This window comes from Ictidomys tridecemlineatus, chromosome 11, assembly GCF_052094955.1.
Source record: "Ictidomys tridecemlineatus isolate mIctTri1 chromosome 11, mIctTri1.hap1, whole genome shotgun sequence".
Taxonomy (NCBI): domain Eukaryota; kingdom Metazoa; phylum Chordata; class Mammalia; order Rodentia; family Sciuridae; genus Ictidomys; species Ictidomys tridecemlineatus.
This window is the reverse complement of record NC_135487.1, coordinates 130,105,817-130,133,423: the sequence shown is the minus strand read 5'-3', so window position 1 is coordinate 130,133,423 and position 27,607 is coordinate 130,105,817. Positions and strand designations below refer to the sequence as shown.

At 44.3% G+C, this 27,607-nt stretch overlaps 1 protein-coding gene and 1 non-coding gene across 17 annotated transcripts; both read right to left on the bottom strand.

The window, feature by feature from the left end:
* Window positions 1–5,748: 5,748 nt before the first annotated feature.
* Trnaa-ugc (transfer RNA alanine (anticodon UGC)) lies at window positions 5,749–5,829 on the bottom strand. Its single transcript has one exon. It is a non-coding gene; the product is annotated as a tRNA-Ala (tRNA).
* A 6,428-nt stretch (window positions 5,830–12,257) lies between these two features.
* Window positions 12,258–26,797, bottom strand: Mrpl9 (mitochondrial ribosomal protein L9). Of its 16 annotated transcripts, none has more exons than XR_013428279.1 (10): window positions 26,598–26,797; window positions 26,361–26,517; window positions 25,634–25,758; window positions 25,374–25,424; window positions 24,349–24,450; window positions 23,752–23,835; window positions 21,883–22,073; window positions 21,372–21,462; window positions 13,044–13,103; window positions 12,258–12,453 (listed from the first exon to the last, which is right to left on the bottom strand). XR_013428279.1 is itself a non-coding variant. In XM_078027551.1 (8 exons), the coding sequence occupies exons 1-8, from the start codon at window positions 26,748–26,750 to the stop codon at window positions 12,451–12,453; spliced, it is 735 nt and encodes a 244-aa protein (XP_077883677.1). In that variant the 5' UTR covers window positions 26,751–26,797; the 3' UTR covers window positions 12,258–12,450. The 16 variants fall into 16 exon arrangements, 8 of the variants coding, with proteins under 8 accessions (XP_077883677.1, XP_077883676.1, XP_077883681.1 ...); XR_013428277.1 differs by having other exon boundaries at window positions 12,258–12,448; XR_013428280.1 differs by lacking the exon at window positions 13,044–13,103.
* Between the last annotated feature and the right edge of the window lie 810 nt (window positions 26,798–27,607).

Below are 27,607 nucleotides of genomic sequence, written 5' to 3'. Positions count from 1 at the left end.
AGGAGAGGAGAGAGAGAGAGAGAGAGAGAGAGAGAGAGAGAGAGAGAATTTTTAATATTTATTTTTTAGTTCTCGGCGGACACAACATCTTTGTTGGTGTGTGGTGCTGAGGATCGAACCTGGGCCGCACGCATGCCAGGCGAGTGCGCTACCGCTTGAGCCACATCCCCAGCCCAAGTGTGTATTGTTTTAAATACCTTGCATTTACATTTACTGATACTTCTTCCTCTTATTATTATTGGTACTGGTAATTGTACCTGGGGCAATTTACCACTGAGATACATCCCCAGTCTTTTCTATTTTTTATTATAAGACAGAGTCTGGCTAAGTGGCTGAGGTTCTCCCTAAGTTCCTAAGGCTAGCCTTGTACTTAGAATCCTCCTGCCTCCACCTCCCAAGCTGCTGGGATTACCCAGATTTGTACTACTATGCCTGATTTAGTAATACTTTAAAAATAATTTTTGCATCTCTATTTATGAAAAATATTGATCTATACATTTTTGCACTATTTGTCTGTTTTGTTTTCTTTAGAGCTACCAGTTTCATAAAAAGAATTTTTTTCCTTTTTTATTTTGTGGAAGAGATAATGTAGCTATTTTTTTAAAAAAAACTATCTAGCAAAATCACGTAGACCTGGAAATTTCCTGTTTGGGCAGGTTGGAGGGAGGGTTTTTTTTTTTTCCTGGTACCAGGGATTGAACTCAGGGGCACTCGACCCCTGAGCCACACCCCAGCCCTGTTTTGTATTTCATTAGAGACAGGGTCTCACTGAGTTGCTTGGCACCTCACTAAATTGCTGGGGCTGGCTTTGAACATGCTATCTTCCTGCTTCTGCCTCCCAAGCCGCTGGGATTACAGTCATGTGCCACTGGGCCCTGCCAGGAGTTTTAAATTATAAATTCATTTTTCTTAAAAGTTAGTATTTAAATGACAGTTACTATTCAAATGATCTATTTCATATTGGGTTATGTATGGTGTTTGTGCCTTTTACGGGTTTGGCCCATAAGTCGTCAACTTGTGGGTACAGAGTTCGTAGTATTCTCTTCCCTTTCATCAATGGTATGGCATGTTTCATTCCTGATATGATGATTTGTGTCTTTTTTCCACCTTTGTCAGTTTTGCTAGTGGTTTGTCAATTTTATTGATTTTTTCCCCCCAAAGAACAAGCTCTGTTTCTTTGATTTTCACCTATTCTTTTTCTTTGTATAAGTTTCATTGGCTTCATTTCCTTGTCTTTATTATTTCCTTGTTCATGGTTTTTTTTTTTTTTTTGGCTTATTTTTGTCTTCTTTTTTTCTAGGTTCTTGAGGTGAAAATTTAGATTATTGATTTTATTTATTTATTTTTGGTGGTTGGGTTTTTTTTTTTTTTTTTTTTTTTTTTTTTTTTTTTTTGTGTGTGTGTGTGTGGTGCTGGGGATTGCGAAGCAAGCACTGTACCAACTGAGCTATAGCCCCAGCCCTAGATTATTGATTTTAGATTTTTTCTTTTTCCTGGTGTGCACATTTAGTGCTACAATGTTCCCTCAGCTCTGCTTTAGTTATGTGATAGGAAGTTGAATATGTTGTTTCATTTTTATTAATTTCCAAGTATTTTTAGAGTTTTTCTTTGACCTATGTATCATTCAGAAGTGTGTTGTTTGGTTTCTAAGTATTTGGAGATATTCCTCCTATCTTTCCATTATTCATTTTCAGTTTGATTCCATGGTGGTCAGAGAATGCACTCTATGATTCAGCCCTTTCTTGTGTGTGTGCTGGGACTGAACCCAGGCCTTGTGCATGCGAGGCAAGCCCTCTACCCACTGAGCTGCATCCCCAGCCCTGGGTTCCTTTTTGTCTGTTGAGACTGGTTTTATAGTTTATGTAGGTATGTGTTCTACGACAGTGAGCGCACACACGCACACACGCACACAGTGTACTCTGTGGTTGGGTCATGTTCTACACATGTAATCAAGTCCTGTGGTTGATGGCGGTGTTGAGTTCTTCTGTATCCTTGCTGATTTTCTGACTAGTTATTCTATCAATTATTGAGAGGGGTGCTGACATTTCCAAGTGTACCGGAGGATTTGTAGATTTCTATTAGTTTTGCTTCTTTGCTTCATGTATTTTCAACTCTTTTGCTCTTTTGTTTGGTGCTTATGCATTTAGCAGTGCACATCTTTTATTTATTATTATTATTATTGGTACTGGGGGTTGTGGGGAGCCACTCTGAATGATCACGTTTTTTCATAGTGACTTGGTATTGTCCCTGTTCAGGAAGTTGGGGGCATGTCTTCAGGTGAAGGCGTGTCACTCACCTGTTCCTTTGTAAGCCTACCCTTTGCCCTGTTTGGGGTAGAATGTTCCATGGAAACGCCCTTTGTGTGTCCCCTTCTCTTGCTCTGCCTTTGGGGGTGGCCTTCCTAGTCCTCCTGCTGACAGCAGACATCAGCCCCCTGAAACCTGACCCCTGCCTCATTTGAATGGCTTCTCAGCTCGCGCTCTCGCCCTCTCTTTCTGCAGACCCTAAGGTCAGAGGAGCCGTCACAGGACCCACTGTCTCTTGTGCGGTTATTTCGTGCAGCCCAGTTCACCGGGAGCGACCCTGAGTGTTCTAGTTGTGAGAAACCCGACAGGGGGTCTAACCCAAGGGTGCTTTACCACTGAGCCACATCCCTAACCCTTTTTCTTTTTTAGTTTTTACTTGTTCTTTGTAGATATCCATGAAAAGTAGAGTGTGTTTTGAAATATTATATATACACGGAGTCTACCTTATTTAATTAGACCCCTTCTTGTGGTTGCACATGATGTGGCGGTCCACTGGTCGTGCATTCACATGCAAATATAGGAAAGTTATGTCGGATTCATTCTATGGTCTTTCCTATTCCCATGCTTCCTCCCTTCCCTTCATTCCCTTTGTCTAACCCAATGAACTTTTATTCTTCTCTTTCCTGCCCTCCCTTGTTGTGGGTTAACATCCACATATAAGAGAAAATATTTGGCCTTTGGTCTTTTGGGATTGGCTTATTTCACTCAGCATGGTTCTCTCCAGTTCCGTCCATTACCAGCAAATGCCATCATTTCATTCTTCTTTATGGCTGAGTAATATTCCATTATATATATATATACACCACATTTTCTTTATCCATTCATGTGTTGGTGGGCACCTAGGTTGGTTCCATAGCTTGGCTATTGTGAAATGAGCTGCTATAAACATTGATGTGGCAGAGTCACTACAGAATGCTAATTTAAAGTCCTTTAGGTATATTACCGAGGAATGGGATAACAGGATCAGATAGTGGTTCCATTTCAAGTTTTCTGAGGAATCTCCACACTGCTTTCCAGAGTGGTTGCACCAATTTGCAGTCCCACCAACAATGTATGAGTGAATATTTTCCCTCACATCCTCACCAACATTTGTTGTTGCTTGTATTCTCGATAATTACCATTCTGACCAGAGTGAGATGAAATCTCAGTGTAGTTTTAATTTGCATTTCTCTAATTGTTAGAGATGTTGAACATTTTTTCATATATATTTTGATCATTTTTATTTCTTCTTCTGAGAAATGCTTCTTCAGTTCCTTAGCCCATTAACTGATTGGGTTATTATTATTTTTTGGTACCAGGGATTAACCTGAGGGGCACTCAACCATTGAGCCACATCCCCAGCCCTTGTTTGTATTTTATTTAGAGACAGGGACTCACTGAGTTGCTTAGCACCTTACTTTTAATGAGGCTGCTTTGAACTCACAATCCTCTTGTGTCAGCCTCCTAAGGTGCTGGGATTACGGGCGTGCACCACTGTAATTTGTTTACAGTGGTTATTTGTTTGTTTGTTTTGGTGTTAAGTTTTTTGAGTTCTTTGTATATCCTGGAGATTAATTCTCTGAGGTGCAGATGGTAAAGATTTTCTCCCATTTTATAAGCTCTCTGTTCATGTTCTTGATTGTTTCCTTCGATGTGAAGAAGCTTCTTAGTTTGATACTATCCCATTTATTGATTCTTGATTTTACTTCTTGCATTTCAGGAGTCTTATTGAGGAAGTTGGTTCCTATGCCAACATGGTAGAGTGTTTGGCCTACTTTTTCTTATATTAGGCACAGGGTCTCTGGTCTAATGTCTAGTCCTTGATCCACTTTGAGTTTCATGCAGGGTAAGAGGCAGGGATTTGATTTCATTCTATGACATACAGATTTCCATTTTCCCTAGCACCATTTGTTGAAGAGGCTCTCTTTATCCCATTGTGTGTTTATGGTGCCTTTGATGTGGGTCTGTGTGTACTATTGGTCTTCCCGTCTGCTTTGGCACCAATACCAGGCTGTTTTTGTTCCTATAGCTCTGTAGTATAAGATCTGCATTGTGATGCCTCCTACTTCAGTCTTCTCACTAAGGATTACTTTGGTTATTCTAGGCCTCTTATTTTTCCAAATGAATTTCATGACTGCCTTTTCTATTTCCATGAAGAATGTCATTGGCATTTTAATAGGAATTGCATTAAATCTGTATAGTGCTTTTGGTAGTATGGACATTTTGACACTATTCTGCCTATCCAAGAACGTGGGGGATCTTTCCATCTTCTAAGGTCTTCTTCAATTTCTTTCTTTCGTGTTCTGAAGTTTTCCTTGTGGAGATCTTTCACCTCTTTTGTTAGATTGATTCCCAAATATTTTATTTTTTAGAGGCTATTGTGAATGGAAGGGTTTTCCTGATTTCTCTCTCAGCTGATTTGTCATTGGTGTATAGGAATGCAACTGACTTATGGATGTTAATTTTATATCCTGCTACTTTGCTGAATGCATTTATGAGTTCTAGACGTTTTCTGGTGGAGTTTTTTGGGTCTTCTAAATATGGAATCAAGTCATCAGCAAGTATGAATAGTTTGAGCTCTTCTTTTTCTATTTGTATCCCTTTAATTTCTTTCTATTGTCCAATTGCTCTGGCTAGGGTTTCAAGGACTATGTAAAATACAAGTGGTGAAAGAGAGCATCCCTGTCTTGCTGCAGTTTTTAGAGGGAATGCTTTCAATTTTTCTCCATTTAGAATGATGTTGCCCAGCTGTTTTTAAATTTTTGAGACCTTGAACTTGAGAGCCTCCAGTCTCAGCTTCCTGAGTGTTGGGTTGGCAGCCTTCCCTTCCCGGTCCCCTTTCATGGTGGACGTAGGCGGAGACTTTCCACCTAGCTGAGGAGACCCGAAATGGCCAATCAGAAGCTGTCATGGCAATGGACCCCAACCTACACGCTTCCGCCAGCTGAAGCAACAGCCCTGTCAACTCACCTGGTCCTTGACCAGCCAGTGACAGACACTATGCCAACCTGCTGTCAGTAGCTGCAATTTAGATGGCCTAGGCCTTCCTACCTCCAGATCCTTGCCTTTCCCGCCTGCAACTTCCCCGGCCCTCGCCCTTTTGCAGATGGTGAGCCTTGCCCGCCCGGGAGGGCCCCCCAGTAAACCTTCTTTTGGTGCCTCATTCTTGTTCTGTGGTTCCTGATCCTGCACGCCCTTTCTGCTTTACAGAGTTTCTGGGGTTACAGGTGTGTGCCATGGTGCCCTGCAGAACTGCTACCTCTTCTTGGTGGACTGACCTTTCTATCATCACATAGACTTTCCCTGTCTCTGTAATTTTCTTTGATTCAGAGTCTACTTTATCTGATATTAATATAGCCCTTTCTTACTTTCTTTAATAATTGTTTGCATGGAATAACTTTCCCTATCCTTTTGGAGTTTCCTGTAGAGAAGGGACAGTTGGGTCATGTTTTCCAGTTCACATTGCCAAGGTGGTGCTGGGGATTGAACCCAGGGCCTTATGCATGCAGGGCAAACACTCTACCAACTGAGCTATATCCTCAGCCCACACATTGCCCATCTTAGTTCTTATTGGTATATTAGACCTCAAGTCAACCATTTTATTTTCTGATTTTATTGTTTTTTTTTAATTTTTCTTTTTCTTACCTTCCTGAGAATTATGTGAACTTATTTTTTAAACAAAACTTTTTTTATAGCTTTATTTATTTATTTTCATTTGGTACTGAGGATTGAACTCACTGCCTCACATTGCTAGGTGAGTGCTCTACCACTTGGCCACAAACCCAGCCTGTAAACTTTTTTTTAATAACTCTCTTGTGACGTATCTGTAGTTTTGTTTTGTTTTTGATACACTGGGGATTGAACCCAGAGCCTCACATATGCTAGGCAAGTGTTCTACCACTGAACTATCTCCCCTGCCCCTACCTGTCATGTTTATGAATATCTCTTTGTGTAGCTTTCTAATTGGTTGTTCTAGGCATTATATTATAGAACAACCAATAAAATATACAATGTAAAAACAATACATAATGTAACAGACATACCTATATCCTATTATAGCCTACTATTGTCATTATTTTACCAATTTGAAAACATGCAGTATGGAAACCTATCCCTCTTTTTGTTTTTAAATTATTTTAGTTATTGATTGACCTTTTTTTATTTACTTATATGTGGTGCTGAGAATCGAACCCAGGACCTCACACATGTTAGGCAAGCCCCAGCCCAGGAAACCTATCCCTCTTTCAATTCCTTGTCTCATCTCCCACTTGTCGTCTAATTTATAAAAAATACGTTTCCTTTACATATTTTTAGAAACAAATCAATAGCATCATAATTTTTGTTTCAATTGTCAATTTAGAAAACTCGAGCGAAGGAAAGCCTACTGACTTAGCCGTATTTGTTTCTCATTGCTTTTCCTTCCTTCCTGGTGTTCTCAGACTTCTGAAGCTATTGTTCATTTCTCTTTAGAAAACTTCTCATTCTTCTTTTAGAATAGGTCTATGGGTGACAACTTCTTGTAGTTTTTCTTTGTCCAATAATCTTTTTTTTTTTTTAAAGAGAGAGAGAGAGAGAATTTTAATATTTATTTTTTGTTCTCGGCGGACACAACATCTTTGTTGGTATGTGGTGCTGAGGATCGAACCCGGGCCGCACGCATGCCAGGCGAGCGCGCGCGCTACCACTTGAGCCACATCCCCAGCCCCAGTCCAATAATATCTTAATTTTCTCTTCATTCCTGGAGGATATTTTTTCTGGGTACAGAATTTTACATTGATAGTTCTTTGCTTTCAGCACTTGAAAAAGACTGCACTATTTCTTTCTGTTCTCCATGGTTTCTGATGAGAAATCCACTGTCATTGATTTTTTTTCCCTTTTAGGGAAGGTGTCATTTTCAAGATTGATTCTTATAACACCTAATACAATGTAAATGCTATATAAATATTAGACTGTGTTGTATAGGAATAATAACAGTAAAAAAGTGTCCATGTTTAGTACAGATGCCACCATCATAATAGGACTAACTACAAGTACACGGAAGAGATACAAGGAAAATAATGCCCAAACCATGAGTGGTTGAGAGAGAGTGAGGATCTGTCAAGCAGTGGGAGACCACAGCAGGGTGCACCTACACTTCACTTCAATCATGTAGATTCAGTATAGTATTGGTGCACGGTAAATTCAAATTTTTTTTTGGAAATTTTCTGGAAAAAAAATTTCCAAATGTTTTTGATCTATAGTTGGTTGGGTCCAGGAATGCAGATACGAAGGGCCAACTCTACAGGAACTGGCTTGCGTTATTATGGAGGCTGTGCAGTCTCATAACCTGCCATCTGCAAGCTGGAGACCCAGGAAAGTCAGTGGTGAAATCTAGTCTGAGTTGGACACAGAGAGCCAGGGAGCCAAGGGCAACAAGACACATGTCCCAGAGCAAGTGCAAGGCAGGAGGCCAAGGAAAAGCATTTCTCCTTCCCTCACATTTCTGTTCTATTCAACAGTCTCAACAGATTGGAGGATGCTCGCCCACACTTGGGAGAGTAATTTACTGTATAAACTGGTTCAAATGCAGTCTCCTGTGGAAACTCTTCATAGACACACCCAGAATAATGGTGAAAGTCTTCTGTCTTGCTAAATTGTCCCCTTCCTTTGGCTAGCAATAATAGGGCTCTTCCTTCCTCTCTCTTTTTTCCTCCCTCTTTCCCTCCCTTCCTTCCTCTGTGCCTACTGGCATTTCCAGATTGCTGTTTTTTTCAGCTCCAAGTCTGGGATAAATAAGGCAAAAACAAAAAACTCACCAGGGCTGGGGTTGTGGCTCAGCGGTACAGCACCTGCCTAGCACGTGCGAGGTGCTGGGTTCAATCCTCAGCACCACATAAAAGTAAACAAATAGGGCTGGGGATGTGGCTCAAGCGGTAGTGCACTCGCCTGGCATGCGTGCGGCCCAGGTTCCATCCTCAGCACCACATACCAACAAAGATGTTGTGTCCGCCGAGAACTAAAAAATAAATATTTTTTTAAAAAAAGTGAACAAATAAAATGAAGATATTATGCTGACTCTAATATCTTCTTGAAAAGGTTAACAGTTTTGTGCAAAAAAAAAATATTAAAAAAAAAAAAGAACTCACCAGTGTTTCCTCAGGTCGCACAGCTCCTAACAAAGTCTGCTTTTTTCTTCTCACTTTTTAAAGTCTTATGTTTATTCTATAGCAATTTCAGAATTTATAGTTATAATGATGGCAAAAACACATCTACTCTATCTTCCCAGAGGCAGAAGTTCCATCCAGTGGATTTTTCAATTCAGATATATTTGTTTAAATATTTATTTTTTTAGGTTTAAGCGGACACAATATATTTTACATTTATGTGGTGCTGAGGATCGAACCCAGTGCCTCATGCATGCTAGGCAAGCACTCTACCCCTGAGCCCCAGCCCCAGCCCCTCAATTCAGATATTATATTTTCCATTTTAAGAAGATCCATTTGGGTCTTTAAAAAATATGTTCCATTTCTCTCATTATGTTTTTGTTTTCCATTTCATTCTTTCTTTTAAACTGATTAAATATGTTTTCTTTTGATTTACTTTCAATTTTGCACAAAACTGTTAACCTTTTCAAAAAGACAACTAGGGAATATGGTTAGATACTTAGTTTCACAATCTTTAGTTTCACCACTTTGAGACTTTATTTCCTCTAACATTCTAGCAAAGTCAATGAACGTCCCCCCTTTGTCTCTTATTTTAAATTGAAAAAATAAAAGTTATATGTACTTATGGTATACACACAGAATAGCTAAATCAAACTAATTTTATATATACATTACCTCATATAATTATTTTTTGGTAAGAAGACTTAAATTCTATTCTATTCCAATTTTTATTTTCGTTTCTGAAATTATTTTCCCCCTTTGATTCTACATTCTACATTTTGGAATATTTTGGGAAGAGTTTACTCTTACATATGAAAATATAATCTATACCATTTTTAAGTATACAATAGATTATTAACCATAGTCACCATGTGGTACAATAGATCTCTTGAATTTACTTCTTAAAATTTTGTATTCTTGATGATCAACATTTTCCCCCAGTAACCACCATTCTACTCTTTTGCTTTCATGAGTTGAAGTTTTTAGATTTTACATGTAAGTGACAATATGAAATAACTGTCTATATCTGGCTTAACAACTCGATAGCAAGATAATATTCTTCAGGTCTGTGTTGTTGAAAATAAGAAACCTCATTCTTTTTATAGGCTGAATAGTGTTTCACTGTGACCATGACTCCCTTTTCTTCTCCATTCATCTTGATTCCATGACTTGGCTACTGTGAATGATGTCTCACCGGACCCAGAAGTGCGGAGCTCTTTGATATGCTGATTTTGTTTAAAGAGAATACCTACTGAGCAGTGGAACTGCTGCATCATGTGGTGGTTCTATTTTTTACTTTTTTGAGGAATTCCCATACTATTTTCCATATAGCTTAACTGAGTTACATTCTTACCAATGGGGTACACTTCTATTCTTCACATCTTTGCTAATGTCATCTTTTTGATAACAGCCATCGTAACAGGTATGAGGTGATCTCTCATTGTGGTTTTAATTTTCATTTCCCTGATGATTAGTGGTGTTGAGCATATACCTGTTGGTCATTTATATGTCTTAAGAGATATCTATTCAGGCCCTTTACCTATTTTTTTTTAAAGAGAGAGAGAGAGAGAGGGAGGGGGAAGGAGGGAGGGAGGGAGAGAGAGAGAGAGAGAGAGAGAGAGAGAGAGAATTTTAATATTTATTTTTTAGTTTTCGGCGGACACAACATCTTTGTATGTGGTGCTGAGGATCGAACCCAGGCCACACGCATGCCAGGTGAGTGCTGCCAGGTGAGTGCGCTACTGCTGAGCCACATCCCCAGCGCCCTTTACCTATTTTTAAATTTTATTTGTGTTCTTGCTATAGAACTGTTAAAAGTGTTGCTTATATATTTTAGATATTAACCCCTTACAGGTCTTTGGATTGCAAATATTTTCTCCCATTCTGTAGGTTGTCTCTTCACTCTGTTAATTATCTCCTTTGTTGTGTAACTCTTAATTTTGCTGTAGTACCTTTTATCTACTTTTGTCTGCACTTTTGGGGTCATATAAAAAAAATCAGACCAATATCATGAGCTTTTGCTGTTTTTTCCAAGTAGTTTTAGTTCCAATGTTAAATTCTTTAATCTATTTTGAGTTGGTTTTTGTATATGGTGTGAAATAAAGATCTAATTCCACTACCTTTACATTCCTGAAGAGCATAAAACATATTTGTAGCTCTTCTATTGTCCTGTTTCTAATTCCACCAACACTAACATTTCTTGGATTGTTTGCCTTGGTTCTGGGTGACATTATCCTCTTTTTAACATGATATTTGATTAGATATCAGACGATGGAAATTTTATTTTGCTCAGTAATAGATCTGGTGATTTCTTTTATGAGTATTGATACATTTGGTATCAATTTGATCCTTTCAAGGCCTGTTTTTCAAGCTTTGAATGGTGGGCCCAGAGTAACCTTTATTCCAGTGTCCATCAGTGAGTCCCCCCTTTTTTTTTTTAGTTGTAGATGGACACAATACCTTTATTTATTTATCTTTATGTGGTGCTGAGGATTGAACCCAGTGTGTCACTCATGTGAGACGAGTGCTCTACCACTAAGCCACAACCCCAGCCCCAGCCCAGTGAGTCCTTTTAAAATTTTTTTAATATTTATTTTTTAAGTGTAGATGGACACAATACAATGCCTTTATTTTTTATGTGGTGCTGAGGATCGAACCTGGGTCCCACCTACACTAGGCAAGCACTCTACGGCGGCTGAGCCACAGTCCCAGCCGCCCAGTGAGTCCTTTTTAAAAAATATTTATTTTTAATTTTCAGCAGACACAACATCTTTGTTTATATGTGGTGCTGAGGACTGAACCCGGGCCACAGACATGCCAGGCGAGCGCACTACGGCTTGAGCCACATCTCCAGTCCCCAGTGAATCCCTTTTAAAAAGATTTTTTAGTTCTAGATGGACACAATCTATTTATTTATTTACTTTTTTTGTGGTGTTGAGTATAAAACCCAATGCCTCACACATGCAAGGCAGGTGCTCTACCACTGAGCCCCAGCCCCAGGCCCTAGTGAGTCCTTTTAAGTTGGTATCTCATGCCCCATGTATTATAAGATCTATTCATTCTGGCAGACAGAAACACAAATGAAATATTATCCAATTCTGTGTGAGCTCTGGGAACTGATTGGCCTACCCACTGATTGTGCACACTTGTATGTTTTAACTCCCAGCTTAGTAGAATTTTACCTTTGCGTGTACATGTCAGCAAATTTTTTCTTTGAGTGGAACTGTGTCTTGATCCCAGATTCTCACACGCTAAGTACACACCCTGTCACTGAGCTACCTCCCAGGGGCCAGCCCAACACTGAGGGGGACATTCTATAGATATCCAAACTTCTCTGTCATTTCCTCATCTCCAGTGTTCTGCCTTTCCATTTCTGGCCAACTCCTCCAACAATTCCAATCTCTTTCTTCTATACTCAAGCCCGAGGGCTCTATTGTGCTCCCTTCTAAGCAGTGATCCTTACCACCTAGTTCAGGAGAGCACTTCTAGGCAGTAAGCTGAGACAATCATAGGGCCTTTATTTCCCTTTTCTCAAAAAGTTCTGTACCACCTGCTATCCTGTGTCTGTAAACATTTTAAAATACTTTGTTTCTGTTTTTGTAATTTATAGTGGGAAGGCAATTTGTAGCTGTGATTCCTTCATGAGTGGAAGTAGGAGTCTTCTTGAGCCAGATGGTTTTTCAGCTAGAAACGATTGGAAGCTACACTCCTAAGGGAAAGGACTCTGAAACACCAAGACAAGTGTATAATAATTACCCCAGTCCTATCCCACAGAGACTTGTGACCTTTTATGTACATAATACAAATCAGAGAAAGAGGAATACCTAAATCTTTTGAGAACTGTTGGATATAGTTTTATTTGACATTCACATCCCAGGATCTGATATCCTACCATTGTGGACCTCTATTACAGTGGCAGTGCAGAATGACAAAACTCAGGTTCAGGTCTGGCTCTCAGGACAATCAGGACAGTCTGAGGACAATCACAGGCTCCAGGGAGAACAGTCAAAGCAGGATCTCCTTTACTGAGAAAACACACACAGCTAATATAATGTGCAGTAGCCAATCAGGGTAAAGGTCAGCAGGGTGGGGAGAGTTCACATGTACACCCCTCCTACAGGCAGTAACGGGAGACATGAGCTGTGAGCTGTCCGTGAGGGCAGAAGGGTTCTGAGCCTATCCTAGAGGTGGTCCATTTCTTCATCACAACCCACAGCAATGCCTTCTGGCTAATCGCTAGGTGCTCTCATAGCCACCTGTGGCCCCAGGACTGGGAAGCGGGTAGCAGTCAGCAAGTTAAGTTTCCTCTTTTCTGATGCAACATGCCCCACATTACATCATGCCCTACACAAGTGCTGGGGATGTGGCTCAGTAGTTAAGCGCCCGTGGGTTCAATCCCTGGTACTTGCTTTCACTATTGAGAAATAATAATACACAGTTATAGCTCATCCCTGGACCATGCCCAACCCTCTGTTAAAACATAGTATGAAGGGATGTGGCCCATCTGGACATTCCATACATCCTAGTACTTTATTGGTAATTGTACAGGATGAGCAAGAAATGGCAAGAAATGGGGCCTTGGCAGAATAAAAGTTCTTCAAATGGTGATACAAACTGAGTACAAGCAGGTTTTCAGAATCCTGCCCGTCAGCGAGGTTCCTGGAAGTTCAGTGATCTGGAGCACAAAAGGATATTCCCTCATAAGTAAAGGAATTTGCATTTTACACCTCTATTAAGAAGGGAGCTCAGTGCCTGGTAAACCTCTTTGAGGTTTACAGATAGTATATTCCACCCGTGGGACTGAAGTGGCACCCCCTTTCTCCACAGAAAAGCCCTCTTCACCATGGCTGATTTTAGGACTGTCAGAAAAAGAGTCCATTGTAGATAAACTTCCTATTTTCATGTCACCCTGTTTAGCTTGGCCACTGGCTGAGAAGATACAGCACTCCAGGTGCTGGACACCCCCTTACTAGTTATTCACAAATGTATCCAGTATAGTACTTTGAAGAAATGTGCAAACAAGCCCTCTGTCCTTGAGCTGGGCTTCACAGAGATGTCTACATTTTTAAGAAAAGTTACAGCTGGGCTCCATGGTAACTGCTGGCAGGGGGAGGAAAGAAAGGGGAGAAGAAACTCTCCCCTTCTCAGGTGTTGTCCTTGAAGAGTTAACTTGCCCAGAACAGTGAGAGAAAAAGCTGCTTTTATGTGAACTTCTGCAGACTGTGATCTTCTGAGCCCCTCCCCTTACACCTGGGTATAAAACTCTGAAACTCCCTGAACTCGGGGTTCAGGGGATTGATGGATTACAGCAAAAGCTATGCCCCCTGAACCTGGCTGCAGCCAAATAAAATTGTTTCCTGCTATCTTTGGTGCCTTGCCTCGTTTGTCCCTACAACATTTTTGGCGACCCAGATGGGATACAGGAGGTAAGGAAGGCTATTCTGCCTCTCGTCTCTGGGGACCGGCTTCCCTGGGGCGATGGGGGACAGCATTCCCCTTGGCCTGCCCAAGCCACTCTTGGCCTGAAGGAAGATCCACTCACCCAGCGCCCTGGGGCTGCCACCCCGGAGCACAACAGAACCCACAGGCAGCAGGAACTAGAATTAGGGTTTTGGAGGCACTGCCCATCTGAACAGGTAGGACCCGGGTCCATTTGGTTTTGTAGCCCACCTGACTTCCCCTTCGAGGCCTAAGCGGGTGGAAGAGAGGCTTGATCACCCTCTGTTGGGTCCCGAGTACCCTCCAAAGTGGTTGGAGCTGATTCCCCCGGACCTGGGGAGTCGCCTGAGAAGCCTCTGTTTGGGGTCAGCAAGCAGAGGGGAAACCATGACTCCCCTTTCTGTTTGGTTTGGAATTGTAGGAATTTGGGCGGTATGGAAATTCTGTCCTGGCCATGTCTGTGTGAAAGTGTGTGAATAAAACGGACAAAGGGAAGGGTTCCGACCCCACCTGAGTGCAGAAGGGAGTGCAGAGTCCTGATCCGCAGTTCCGTGTCACCTCACACAGTCTATGGCAGAATTTCACCAACCAATGTCTAGGTGAAAGCTCCAGGTCAGGGGCTGATACCGACCTGCAAGGCTAAGAGGGCCTTAAATCCCCGCGAGGGAAGTGGCCGGAGATGAATGAAGCAAGTCTTGTCCTAAGTGTGTTTTGTTCTAAGTGTGCGACACAGATGCAGGGTGGAACATGGGAGGCACACTAAGGAAACTGAGCCTTCTGAAATGTGTGTTAGAAACCTTTAGGAAGGTTTTCCTGGTAACTGTGGGGTGAGACTCACTTCTCAAAGGTGGCATACTCTGTGAATTAGAGTGGCTCACCCAAGATGTGGACTGGCCACCAGAAGGATCTTTAGATGAGAGTCATTGCTGAGGTCCTTTGATTGTTGTTGGAACCCCTGAACCATTTCTCTTATATTGATTGCTATCAAGAGATAGTACAGAAACAGTCCCCTTGGTTGAGAGCCTGTCTAGATGGACAGTCCAAGCTGATGTTAGCCAGGAGCATAGTGGTCTCTAAGACCCAGTGGAAAGCAGCTAAACAGAAAACCTGACTAGGAAAGACAGGAAAGAAAACAGTATTCCCCGTGAGCCAGAAGAGGACCCATGACCAATTTTGCCAAGACCACTGGGACAGCAGACTGTCCTCTCAGTCCCCTTGTCCTCAGAGGCAACAAATGATGGCCCCCCAATACTGGCTATTCCTTCCTCTGTGATGTCCTCAGAGCCAAAGGCTTCCTAGGACCAAAGACTCTTTCACCTCCCAAGATGAAGGTGGGAGATTTGTCCCGAGACCACAGGCACAACCTACAGATAAAAACTCTCCAGATGCCCCTGCAAGGGACTAAAGGACCTGCCCATATGAACCAGGAACATATTCATGTTAACAGCCAATAGTGGGCCATAGGGTGCTCACTCCAAAAGGTCATGCCACCCTGGCTCCAAGCCACACTCTGTGAGCCGCCAGCAGGAAGGGCCACAGAGCCCCATGCACCCAGGCATACTGAACAAGAACACAAGCGGGGCAGCTACTATATACAATTAGAGCAGGCTCCCACCTGACAGGAGGAGAAAGCCACACAGACAAAGAGCAACACCTAGGGGGGCACAATGTGGCTGCCACACCAGGACCTGCACGGGACCACACCACTGCCCTCCAACCTTGACAGACAGCCCACGGCGAGGTTGACATAGGTGCCTTTTACACAAATGATGTCCCAGGTCATCAGCCTCTGCTAAGATTTAAGAGTTGGAGAATCCTAGCAGCCAAGATCCTGCACTGGGAGATAACAAAAAAATTCCTGCATCTTAAAGCACCAGAGGTTCTATGTACGCCTCCCTTCCCTAAATGACAGTTCCTCCCAGGGGCTGGAGTACCCCATCCTTGGGACAGCACTGGACTCTGACTTAAAAGCCCATATCCATCAAGAAAAAGGTCAAATACGTTGGTTACCATCTGACTCAGCAACAGAACAGAACCACCACTGAGCCTCGAAAGAAACAGAGCTGCTCAATTCCAGTCCCTCCAACCTGCCATCAGACTAGAGAATTCTTGGGGGCTACTGGGTTCAGCCATACATGGATCCCCAACTTTCAGTTATGACAAAAGCCCTCTATGAAGCCACAAAGGGGGGAAAATGGGATCCTCTATATGGGGGTCATCTAAGCGAAAGGCCTTTGAGGACATTAAACAAGCACTCGCCAGTGCACCTGGATTAGGGCTCCCTGACCTCACAAAGCCTTTCTTTCTGTATGTCCATGATGGGTCTGGAGTGGCTATGGGAGTTTTGACTCAGATGCTGGGGACATGGCACTGTCCAGTGGCCTATTTGTCCAAACAGCTGGACTCTATAGCCCAGGGCTGGCCACCTTTTTTCGGGCCCTTGCAGCCAGAGCTCTTCTGGTGTTGGAAGCTGATAAAATGGCCATGCGACAAGAACTGGTTGTCAGAGTTCCTCATTCAATTTTGACATTGTGAAAATATAAAGGACACTATTGGCTGACTAATAAAAAGAATGTCAAATATCAGGGCATGTTATGTGAAAACCCATGTATCTGCGTAGAGGTCGTCAGAACTCTAAACCCAGCAACTTTGCTGCCCACTGGATCTGGAAAACCTGATCACAATGTGTTGAGGTCATGGATGAAGTGTTCTCCAGCAGACCAGACCTAACCGGCCAGCCTCTCAAGGGTGCTGATGCAGAGTACTTCACAGATGGAAGCAGTTTTATAAAAGATGAGGAATGTTTTGCTGGACATGCAGTGGTCACTCTGGACTCCGCTGTTGAGGCAGAACCTCTGCCTCAGGGAACTTCAGGACAAAAAGTAAAACATTGCTTTGATTCAAGCACCTCAGTTGACAGCAGGAGTCTGTGTGGATATTTACAGACTCAAAACATGCGTTCACTACCCTTCATGTTCACAGGGCCTTATGTAGGCTAATTAACTCAGGAGGAAAAAAAGGGGGGGAACATGATGGATAGGCAAGAAATTCTTAAACTTTTGGATGCACTGTGGGCTCCCAGGAAGATTGTGATTATATATTGCTGAGGTCATCCAAAGGGAAACACTGTGGTTTCTCAAGGCAACCAGAGAGCTGAGAGGCCAGGTTAGCTGTCTGCAAGAAACGGGAAGAAAATCCAGTCCCAGGTTTAAATGATGCCCTTCAGGCTGGCTGACTAGCTAACAGAATGGGAGCCAACGTACTCATGATTTAAAGATAAACATAAACATGATTTAAGACTGAAAAAGGAAATTTTCTCCCAGGTGGATAGTGGAGATTTTCTGATGGCCAGAGATTCTAGCCCCAGCCTTTATCAGACAATTTCGCAGGAAAACATGTTGGACATACAGCACTAGAGACAGTTCTGAGTCAACATTTCTTGTGGGGAGCCATTCTCACACGTGACTGGGCAACTCCCGGTTTGGGTGTGAGACGCTCTGGCTAAACTGTGTCGGAGCTTTCCCGAGCCTGTCCGTGTGGGGGTGTGACTGACCACTGACCCTGGGGCCAATCACTGACCCTGACCTTGGAGTGTGCCCCCCTCAACCTTCATTGAATGGAATTCTCCCCTGAATTTCTTGTTCCCCAATAAAAGGCTACTCCCTGGCGTGCTCTCTCTCTCTCTCTCCTGCTAGCCCTGAGTAATCCTTGCTGCCCTACTGGGTGGTTTGAGGGGGAGCCAGAGGGGGAGTTGTCTCAGACCCTGTCATAGAAAAAGGTAACTGAGTCTGTGTGTTTATTTCGATCTCACTAGCTAACTTTTATGCCACGAACCTCTTTAATGAAACCAGTGCGATGGACGCATGGTGGAAATTTCTATGTCCCCCAGCTCACAAGCAACACCTGGATGATGTGCAAACAATGTGAGGTTTGTGCTCACAACAATCCTTGTCAGAGGAAAAAGCTCCCACCAGAAATCCAAACTATAGGAGGAGCACCTTTTGAAGACTTGGAAGTAGATGTCACTGAACTGCCACGCTCACAGGGCTGTAAGTAACTTGTTTTTTTATGTGTTCATACTCTGACTAGGTGGAAGCCTTTCCCACCTGCACTGAAAAGGCTAAGGTGTCCCCATAATTATTGGCTCAGACAATGGGCCAGCTTTTGGGAAGGGTGATATGATTACTGAGCAAGAGTGTAAACGTCAGATGGAAGTTACATACTGCCTATAGGCTGCAGAGTTCTGGTAAAGTTCAAAGGATGAACAGGACTTTAAGGCTCAACTGGGTAAGCTGTGTCAGCAGACTCACTTACATTGTGATGAAATTCTCCCTATTACACTGCTGAAGATTAGATCCACTCCCACTAGGAGGACTGGATTCTTTTCTTTTGAGATAATATATGGGAGACCCCCCCTTATTAGGGGACTACAGGGAGACTTAAGAGAGATAGGAAAATTAACCCTGAGTTGACAGCTTCAGGTCTTAGGGAAAACTTTACAGGTTCTCAACCAATGGGTTAGAGAAAGATTGCCAGTAAGTTTGACCCAAGTGCACACTCCTTCAAGCCTGGAGATTGAGTCTGAGTCAAAGGATGGAATATTCAACCCCTGAACTTCTTTGGAAGGGCCCTTTCTCTGTTATTTTATCCGTCCAACAGAACAGTAAAGTTTGCAGAGATAGGTCCCTGGATTCACTACACCAGACTCACACCTGCAGCTGCAGACTGGTAGTGCCCTCCAGATGCTGCTACGCCCTTGAAGCTGACCATCCCGAAGAAAAAGCACCGGAGAAGCTTGAGGATCAGAAGGACAACAGCCCTGCTCCAGTCACTCCGGAAGCTGACAGGTCTATGCACAGCCAAAGCTTGAGGAGACTACGGCCCTGTTTCAGCCACGCAGGAGGGACTGGATGATCAATGCATGGTGAAAGATACACTTGCCACCAGGACTAATTAACTCTTTCAACCTCTGAGGTAGTTCTTTTACTGTAATGCATTGCCACCCCTTGCTTCTAGATATATACACAGTTCTCTGTTTGGTTTTTGCTACTGGTTTGATAACAGTAACTCCTACTGACTGGACTCTGGGTAACAAAATTTCACTTATACTTTTTATCTTGCTTATATAAGTTTTCTAAGATTTGTTTGGTATTATTAGTTTGGCTTTGTTAATTTATGCTGTTTAGGGCTGGGGATGTGGCTCAAGCAGTAGCGCGCTCGCCAGGCATGCATGCGGCCCGTTCGATTCTCAGCACCACATAACAAAGATGTTGTGTCTGCCGATAAACAATACATATTAAAATTCTCTCTCTCTCCCTCTCTCCCTAAAAAAAAATATTCTTTAAAAAAAAATTTATGCTGTTTAATCTATGCTAACCAAAATGTTAGTCTATTATTTAGTTTGGTTTCCTTTGATAACCATAAGGGATTCTGCCCTTCTCCTATTCCAACCATGGAGATCATGTGAAACATATGTCAAGATAATCCACTATAACTAAGAGGTAATAAAACATATATTTAGGACCTGTCCCACCAAAGGAATGCTATAGATGGATGACTGTTTGGAAAGGAAAAAGAGGTCCATTGGAAAGAAACTTGATTTAGGAAGTGACGAATCTTGATGAAGGTAACTGGCCACCCCAGAGGAGTATTGCCACTTATGGTCCTGCTACCTAAGCACAAAATGGCAGGTGGAGTTATAGAACTCCTATTTACATGTTAAATAGAATTATGCACTTATAAGCTGTACTAAAAATTATTATCAATCAGACTGCCACAGCCTTTGACCTCCTAGCCATACAACAAACCAGATGCGAATGGCTAACTATCAAAACCGCTTGACATTAGATTACCTACTGGTTGAAGAAAAAGAAATATGTGGAAAATTCAACAGCTCAGATTGTTACAATCAAATGGATGACAATAGACAAGCAGTTAAGAAAATAGCCAACAACACAAGAGAACTAGCACATGTGTTAGTTCATACTAGAAGGGCATTAAAGATGGTTTTCAACTCTTGGTAGATTTAAAACTTAACTGGTGTAATGGGTATTCTGCTGTGAACCTGTTCATTGCTCCCATGTTTGGCTCCACTGTGCATTAAAACTATTGGGTCCACTGTAGAAGCTGCTGTAGAAAGGATGACAACAACTAAGGTTTTGGCATTATATAAGGCCTTAAGCCAAGATAATGGTAATGATGCTCTTAAATTTAAAGGATTAAATTACGGGGAGCATCATTAAAGGGGGGAATTGAAGTGGCACCCCCTTTCTCCACAGAAAAGCCCTCTTCACCATGGCTGATTTTAGGACTGTCAGAAAAAGAGTCCATTGTAGATAAACTTCCTATTTTCATGTCACCCTGTTTAGCTTGGCCACTGGCTGAGAAGATACCAGCAGTCCAGGTGCTGGACACCCCTTACTAGTTTTTCACAAACGTATCCAGCATAGTACTTTGAAGAAATGTGCAAACAAGGCCTCTGGCCTTGAGCTGGGCTTCACAGAGATGTCTGCATTTTTAACATAAGTTACAATTGGGCTGGGCTCCATGGTAACAGCTGGCGGGGGGAGGAAAGAAAGGGGAGAAGAAGCTCTCCCCTTCTCAGGTGTTGTCCTTGAAGAGTTAACTTGCCCAGAACAGTGAAAGAAAAAGCTGCTTTTATGTGAACTTCTGAGCCCCTCCCCTTACATGCTGGGTATAAAACTCTGAAACTCCCTGAACTTGGGGTTCAGGGGATTGATGAATTACAGCAAAAGCTGTGCCCCCTGAACCTGGCTGCAGCCAAATAAAACTGTTTCCTGCTGTCCTCAGTGCCTTGCTTCGTTTGTCCCTACAACAGGACTACTGCTTTGACACAAATATCAAATGACAATAAAAACTGCCAAGTGAGGGTGGGACGAAGAGCAGGAAAAAGCTGTGCAGCAGGTCTGGACTGTGGCCCAAATGGTCCTACTGCTTGATCTACAAAACACCATATTATACTAGAGGTGTCAGTGGTAGGAAAAGACCACACAATGTTTATTGCAAGCCCTAGTAGGAAGAGACACACAGACCTCACAGCTCTGGAGCAAGGCCATGCCTTTGGAAAATGAGCATTATTCAAACTTTCAAAAGTTAGCTCCTGGCGTGCTACTGAGTTCTAGTTGATGCCCATGGGACATCAAGTGGCCATGTTGCCAGAAATAATTATTATACTCTGGGTTTTGTCATACCCACAACTCATATCGTGGGGAGGGGTGGCCCAGCAGCAATCTTTCATAAGATGGAAGTGATATGTACAGAATTTGGCACGAGCAAGGAGAGAAAGCAAAGGCAAGCTGCATAGTAGTGACCAGACTGTCACTTGCCATTGTTCAACTTCTAACTCTGGGCTCTGAGGGTTCAGAAGTCCTGGTCCCCCGCACCCCCCAAAAATATTTCTATCAGTAGACAAACATATAGCTTAAACTCTAAGCTTCAGATCAATGCCTAGAGACAAGAAGGTAAGGCAACAGGAGTAACTGACCTTGATCATCAGCAGATGGGGCTGTTACACAATGGGGACAAGGATGTATTTGGCACTCAGGCCATTCATGAGTATCTTTCTTTCTCTTGCCCTATTTTGAAGATAAAGGACAAGTACAATCATGGCCTAAGAAGAATATGATGGTTAGGCACCTAATCAGGTAACCCACTTGGACCAGCAGAAGTATAAGTCTAAGGGGGTAGGTCAGCTAAAAAATCTAGAATGGGTTACGCAGGAGGAAGATGAATACCAGTTGTACATTCAAATCAAGCTAAAGCAGGAAGGGACTAGTCTGCCCCAGAATTTATAAAGCAAATGGTTCTGAGCAGTTCAAAAAGTGGACTGTCTACTATAGGACTGAAGCATTCAGTCCCCAAATTGCTGAAAAAGCTGACAGCTGATTGTTCCCAAAGGGGGCTTGGGTAAGAACTATCTTTGGCTGAAGCTCTCTACCTCACCCAGGTCATGCCCCTTTCTGGACCAGATAGAAAGATATGTAGGCTTAACCCACCTGCTTATTGGAGCATCCTAGTTTGAGCTTCTAGTACAATCCAGAGTCCTTTTGTAAGATGGCATCAGCTCAACTTTTTCCTCTACCCAATCTTGTTTCTGTTTCTCCCCAACAAGTATTGATTCAGAGGACTCCCTCCCAATAAACTTTCTTCATACAAATCTCCAAACTGTTCTTGCCAGGAAATTAACCTAGAAGTATTTTGAAATAAGCTGTGTGAAATGTGCCTGTTGCTCAATTTCAGAGAACATCATAATGGTGATCAATTGAAAGATGCTATTATATAAGTCTTCCATTTCAAGGAAAGTAGGAACGGCGAATTTCAAACAGTACTAGTCCTCCATCTGATTTAGAGAGTGCTGGCACGTGTGAGGGTGGGTGTAGTTGTCAGTGCAACTACTGATACCTTATTTGGGATGAAAATGCTTAACTGGCTCAGAGTGACAAGTCAGCTCAAATAGGATGACAGAAACAGATCTCTGAGCTTCTGGTGGGTTTGACAGGAGTCTTATCTTTACCTCCCCTCAATTGCATGAACTCAATTATATATGAGTGAACCTGGCACAATCCACCTGTCAATATAAACTTATGCAGAACTATTTACTTCATCTCCCATCAAGACATCTATCTGTACAACTTAGTGAGTTCCTTATCTTCATTGTGCTCAAGAATTTCAGGAGGTAGAGTTCAAGAAATAATATACACATATACATTCCTTTTTAAAGCTTCTTTCATCCCAGCTTCATTTTCCATCAATTACCTGTAGGCCTTATTCCGATCTCCTTAGAGAAGCAGAATCACATTATTCATATTAATGACTATATCACTATATTTAATGACAGTAAGCTTTAAGACTAAAGACATATCAGTTTATTCAGAGTAATTTGCTCAGAGCAACTATGGAATATAGCAAGCTGATATATTCTCTCCTTTTTTGGGGGGGCAGCAAACCTCAGTGCTCAAGAACATATTCCACTTGGATGTCTTATCCCCAGTGTACTCAAGTCCAGTTAAAACAAAAAACAAACAAAAAAACCACACCTCCTTTATTCAAGTGTGTGATATTGGGAATTGAACCCAGCAGCACTTTCCCATTGAGCTACACCTCAGATCTTTTTATTTTTTGAAACAAGGATGCCCAAGCTGGTCTTGAACTTCTGATCCTCTTGCCTCAGTCTCCCAAATCATTGGGATTACAGGTGTGTGCCATTATACCTATCAAGAATGCACATTTTATTTCTGCTTGAGATACAAATATTCAGTTTGGATGATGAAATTAAAGACAATGGCTAACTCTTCCATTTGTTTCAATCAACTCCAATAAAAGAAAAGACTAAATAGAATCTAAACTGTTTCAATCCACTGGTATCCAGTTTATCAAATCAACAGCCTAGTACTTCTTTGGCAAAAGTGCTCCAATGGAGCTGGATATGATGGAGACGGTGAAAATGGAGAATTCAACATGTATATACTGTTCAGTCCGATGAGTCCAAATGTTCTCTAAAATTCCATATTTGGTCAGGTATGGGAGTGCGATCAGGGTACTGGCCCCTTTTTGTTTCACTGCTACTGATTCTGCTTTTCAGTCTTGCAGGGAGAGTAGGTTCAGACAGTCTGGGAACTGGTGGAGGTCAGGCCCTTGGCAGCTTGTTGGGCCAACCAGAACTTATATCTTTTGGTCCTGGGCTTTTCAAAGTTCACCACAGACATAGGAACTCTCACGGTGTCAAGCCCATTGACCTGAACACATAACAAGAGGAATCCTTTAAGGATTAGTCAGGCAGGTAAAGACTAACACCACACAATCCCAGCTCTTCATACTGATTTCTCACCCAGTAAGAAAAAGGAAAAATTACATGAAACACTCACCGTCACCTCACACCAGTACTCGCCCCACCGTGTGATAGGCTCCTCTGGTAGTTTCAATGCATGAGGGGCAACCACGACACCAAGCTGCAAAAAAAAAAAAAAAAAAAAAAAAAAAAAAAAAAATCAAATGAACTCATGGCTCCCACTCTAGGCAACCTCACAAAGCAGGTTCTACAACTGCCTATAGAGGGATGACTAAAACTGGAGGGCTCACTCGAGCTGATCCCCTGGGAAGGCACAGACTCCCCAGAAAGTAGCAGAGAAACTGAGGTAGATTCACAAAAGAAAACAGGGCTTGAGACCAAAATTACTTCATCTACAAAGTAACAATTCTCTAGTGAATCATAAACCCCCAGGTTCTCCCTAGCTAGAGAGAAAATAAATGGAAACCATGACCTTTTCCTATCAAATCTTTAAATTCTCTGCCTATCTTTAGTTCTTAGCCATTTCCTTCCCACACCCTTCAAAAATCTGAGAAACCTTCCTTAACTCCAGTTAGATGATCAGATCCTTTCCTGACAAAGGGTTCAAGGCTGGGCCTCCTTCCCAGAAGTAGCTTCCCCCCTCAGGAGTATGGTGATATTTGCAAACACTCACATTCTTAAGGAAGTGGCGGGCAACTATTTCAGAATTCAGCTCCCATTTGACATTGTTCTTCATTCCTACCTCCAAGTGACAGTTTCTCAAAAATTTCACTGTCTGAAAGGAATTATAAATAGGATGGGGTCTGAACTATAGTCCAAGAAGAGGAAACATGTTAGAAGGAGTTATAAATGATTGAGAGTTTCAGGTAAAGGTCATTATTTCTACCTCACAGCCAAGATAGGTGAGAAAGGAGTAAGAATGACAAAACATTCTTATTGTCTTAAGGCTGCTGTGATAGATATTTTAGCAATACTTTGTGGGTGGGTGGAGTGTGTGTGTTACCTATACTGACCCTTGAAATCCACCCATATCTCATTAATTGCTCTTTCCTGATTACAGAATAAAGTATAAATTCATTAATTGAAGACTCAAGATGTTTTGTGTATCTTGTCCCAATCCCCTTTTCAGTCATGTTTCTTAATATTACACTATATAAATCCTCTGCTTTAGTTAAACTGGTCTACTCTAGGTTAAAACATGCCTTAAATTTCTACTTTTTTTCTCCTTTAAAAACACTTTCCCCATCTTCCTGGCCTATTCAAAGCTAACTAATCCCAAAAGGTCTCATTTAGTCCCAACTGGAAAAAACAAAAAAAGTCCTCCTCAATTGCTCTGGAACTCATTATGGTCTATATAACTCTTATAATTTACCACCTTGAGTTTACCCATTACCTTCTCATGTGTCTAGATCTTCCCAACTTGTCTGTACTATCTCTGAAGGCAGAGTCCTCACCTCACATTTTTCTATAGATCCCCTAGTTTCCAGATTGGGAACTCCCTCAACAATTAGGGCACTTCTCCCAACAGGTCAGGACTACTAAGATGTCTCCATACCAGTTATGTGGGGTGATCACAATATTTCTTTCCCCAACCCTTGTTGTGCAATCAGAAAACATCAAGAGAATCAGGGAAACTCTTAGAAAGAGGTTGGTGACTCCTGTAAATGGCCCATAAAGGCTTCCTATGTTTCTACTCACCGCCTCGCCTGCCTTAGTCTGGATCCTCTCTAATTTTCCTTCTTGTCTCAGCTAGAAAAGCAAGTTAAAAGTGAAAATAAGTAAAAGAAAAACGAGCCCATGTTAAACAACGTCAGACTCTTACTATGTTGGACATAGGCCGGCCTTCTGCATCTCTGTTCCGACTTCATTTTCAAATTATGCAGTAAAAGGAAGGCACTTGCCAGAGGAAACCTTAAAATGTAATCCTCACTGTCCCTCTGTCTTCCCTTTGAGCTCACCAATTTCTCTTCTTCGAACAGCTTTCGATTTTCAGGGGATGCGTACACAGCGAGTCCTTGGGGAAGGAGCCGATTGCGACCCAAAGACTTGCTGACTGAAACCAGGTCACCGCGGACTCCAAGTTCTGCCACGGGAAACGGAGGCCATTGGTGACAACGGTCTGGCCCCCACAGGAGCGCTGGCCCCTCCTGGAGGCCGTGCCCAGCACGGGGGAGCCGGGGGGAGCCAGGGGAACCGGGGGGAGCCGGGGGAAGGCAGGGGGAGCCGGGGGGAGCCGGGGGGAGGCCGGGGGAACCGGGGGGGAGCCCGGGGAACCGAGGGGAGCCCGGGGGGAGCCGGGGGGAGGCCGGGGGAGCCAGGGGAAGGCAGGGGGAGCCGGGGGGAGGCCGGGGAAACCGGGGGGGACCGGGGGAAGGCAGGGGGAGCCGGGGGGAGGCCGGGGGAACCGGGGGGAGCCGGGGGAAGGCAGGGGGAGCCGGGGGGAGGCCGGGGGAACCGGGGGGAGCCCGGGGGGAGCCGGGGGGAGCCCGGGGAACCGGGGGAAGGCGGGGGGAGCCGGGGGGAGGCCGGGGGAACCGGGGGGAGCCCGGGGGGAGCCCGGGGAACCGGGGGAAGGCGGGGGGAGCCGGGGGGAGGCCGGGGGAACCGGGGGGAACCGGGGGAACCGGGGGGAACCGGGAGGAGCCGGGGGGAGCCGGGAGGAGCCGGGAGGAGCCGGGGCCTTACTCTCCACAGACCGCGTGAGGATGAGCTCCAGGTTCTCCTTGGGCCGGTGTTTCGTGTCCTCCACCAGCTTGTAGACGCGGTGTCGCCGGTGCAGACGCGGCTTGCGGCCCTCCCCGGCCAGCGGCACCTTCCACCAGCGCTCCACGACCACCGTGCCCTGGCGGCCGAGCAGACGGAGTGAGCGAGCCGCCCGGCCCCGCGCCCGGCCCCGCGCCCCGCGCCCGGCCCCGCGCTCACCCGACGGTGGGAGAGGCTGAGGTCGCGCTCCAGGGCCGGGGGGCGCCCGGCAGGTCGCGGCCAGAGCGGCTGCCGTCCTCGTCCTAGCAGTAGCCGCGCACCAGCCGCCAGCAGCGGAGAGCCGCGGAGAGCGGCGAGCGCGGCGGCCGCCATGGCCCGGCTCGCGGCACCGGAAGGCCCGACGCCGGCGCAGGCGCAGGAAGGCCCCGCGGGCTGCCCGCGGCGCGCCTGAGCCGGCGGGGGGCGGGCGCTGGCCGGCGGCCCCGCTTCCTCCCGGCGTTTTCAGTTCGGGGCAGGCTGGGACGCGCTCGGGCGGGCGCTGCGGCGGCGCTGGGCTCCCCTCCGCGGCGCGTGCCAACCGAGGCGTGCGGTACCGGGCGGCTTCGGCGGGGCCCACTCTCTGGAGTCACCCCGACCTCGGGTGACGGGCGGACCCTGGAGAAGAGGCCATCTCACTTGAACTTCAGATCGCTGTGAAGAGGCCACGGGCCGGAAGCCTCCGGAAAGCGCCCCCCAGGAGCAGCCCCTCAGGGCCGCCAGTACTGGAGGCTTCCGAACCCCGAGGGCCGAGGGCCGGGTCGGGGAGGGCCTGTCTGGCGGAGGCCGTGGAAGGGCGCTCGGTGCTTCCTCCCGCGGGGCTCTTCCGCAGGCCGCAGCCGCCCCCCTCGGCACTCAGGCTTCCTGGACACCAGCCCTCCGCACACCGCCCTTGGCCGGCTCTCTTCTCCCCCTTTCCGAGGGCGACCACGGAGCCACATCCCCAGCCCTGTTTTGAATTGTATTTAGAGCCAGCTGAGGCTGGCTTTGAACTCCCGATCCTCCTGTCTCAGCCTCCGGAGCTGCTGCGAGTACAGGCGCACGCCATGGCGCCGAGCTCTTAACTTTTTTTTTTTTTTTTTAAGATATTCCTTTATTTTAAAAAATAAATAAATAAAAAGTGGGCCTTTATTTTGTTCATTTATTTATACACGGTGCTGAGGATGGAACCCAGTGCCTCACACATGCCAGGC

Bases quoted from the DNA above. Each gene is read 5' to 3' on its own strand.
- Mrpl9 (XM_078027548.1), bottom strand. From the start codon at position 26,750: ATGGCGGCCGCCGCGCTCGCCGCTCTCCGCGGCTCTCCGCTGCTGGCG. The intron at 24,451-25,373 runs GTGAGTAGAAAC...AATTCCTTTCAG, and splicing joins AGACTAAGGCAGGCGAGGCG to ACAGTGAAATTTTTGAGAAA. The intron at 23,623-23,751 runs GTGAGTGTTTCA...TTATGTGTTCAG, and splicing joins AGTACTGGTGTGAGGTGACG to GTCAATGGGCTTGACACCGT.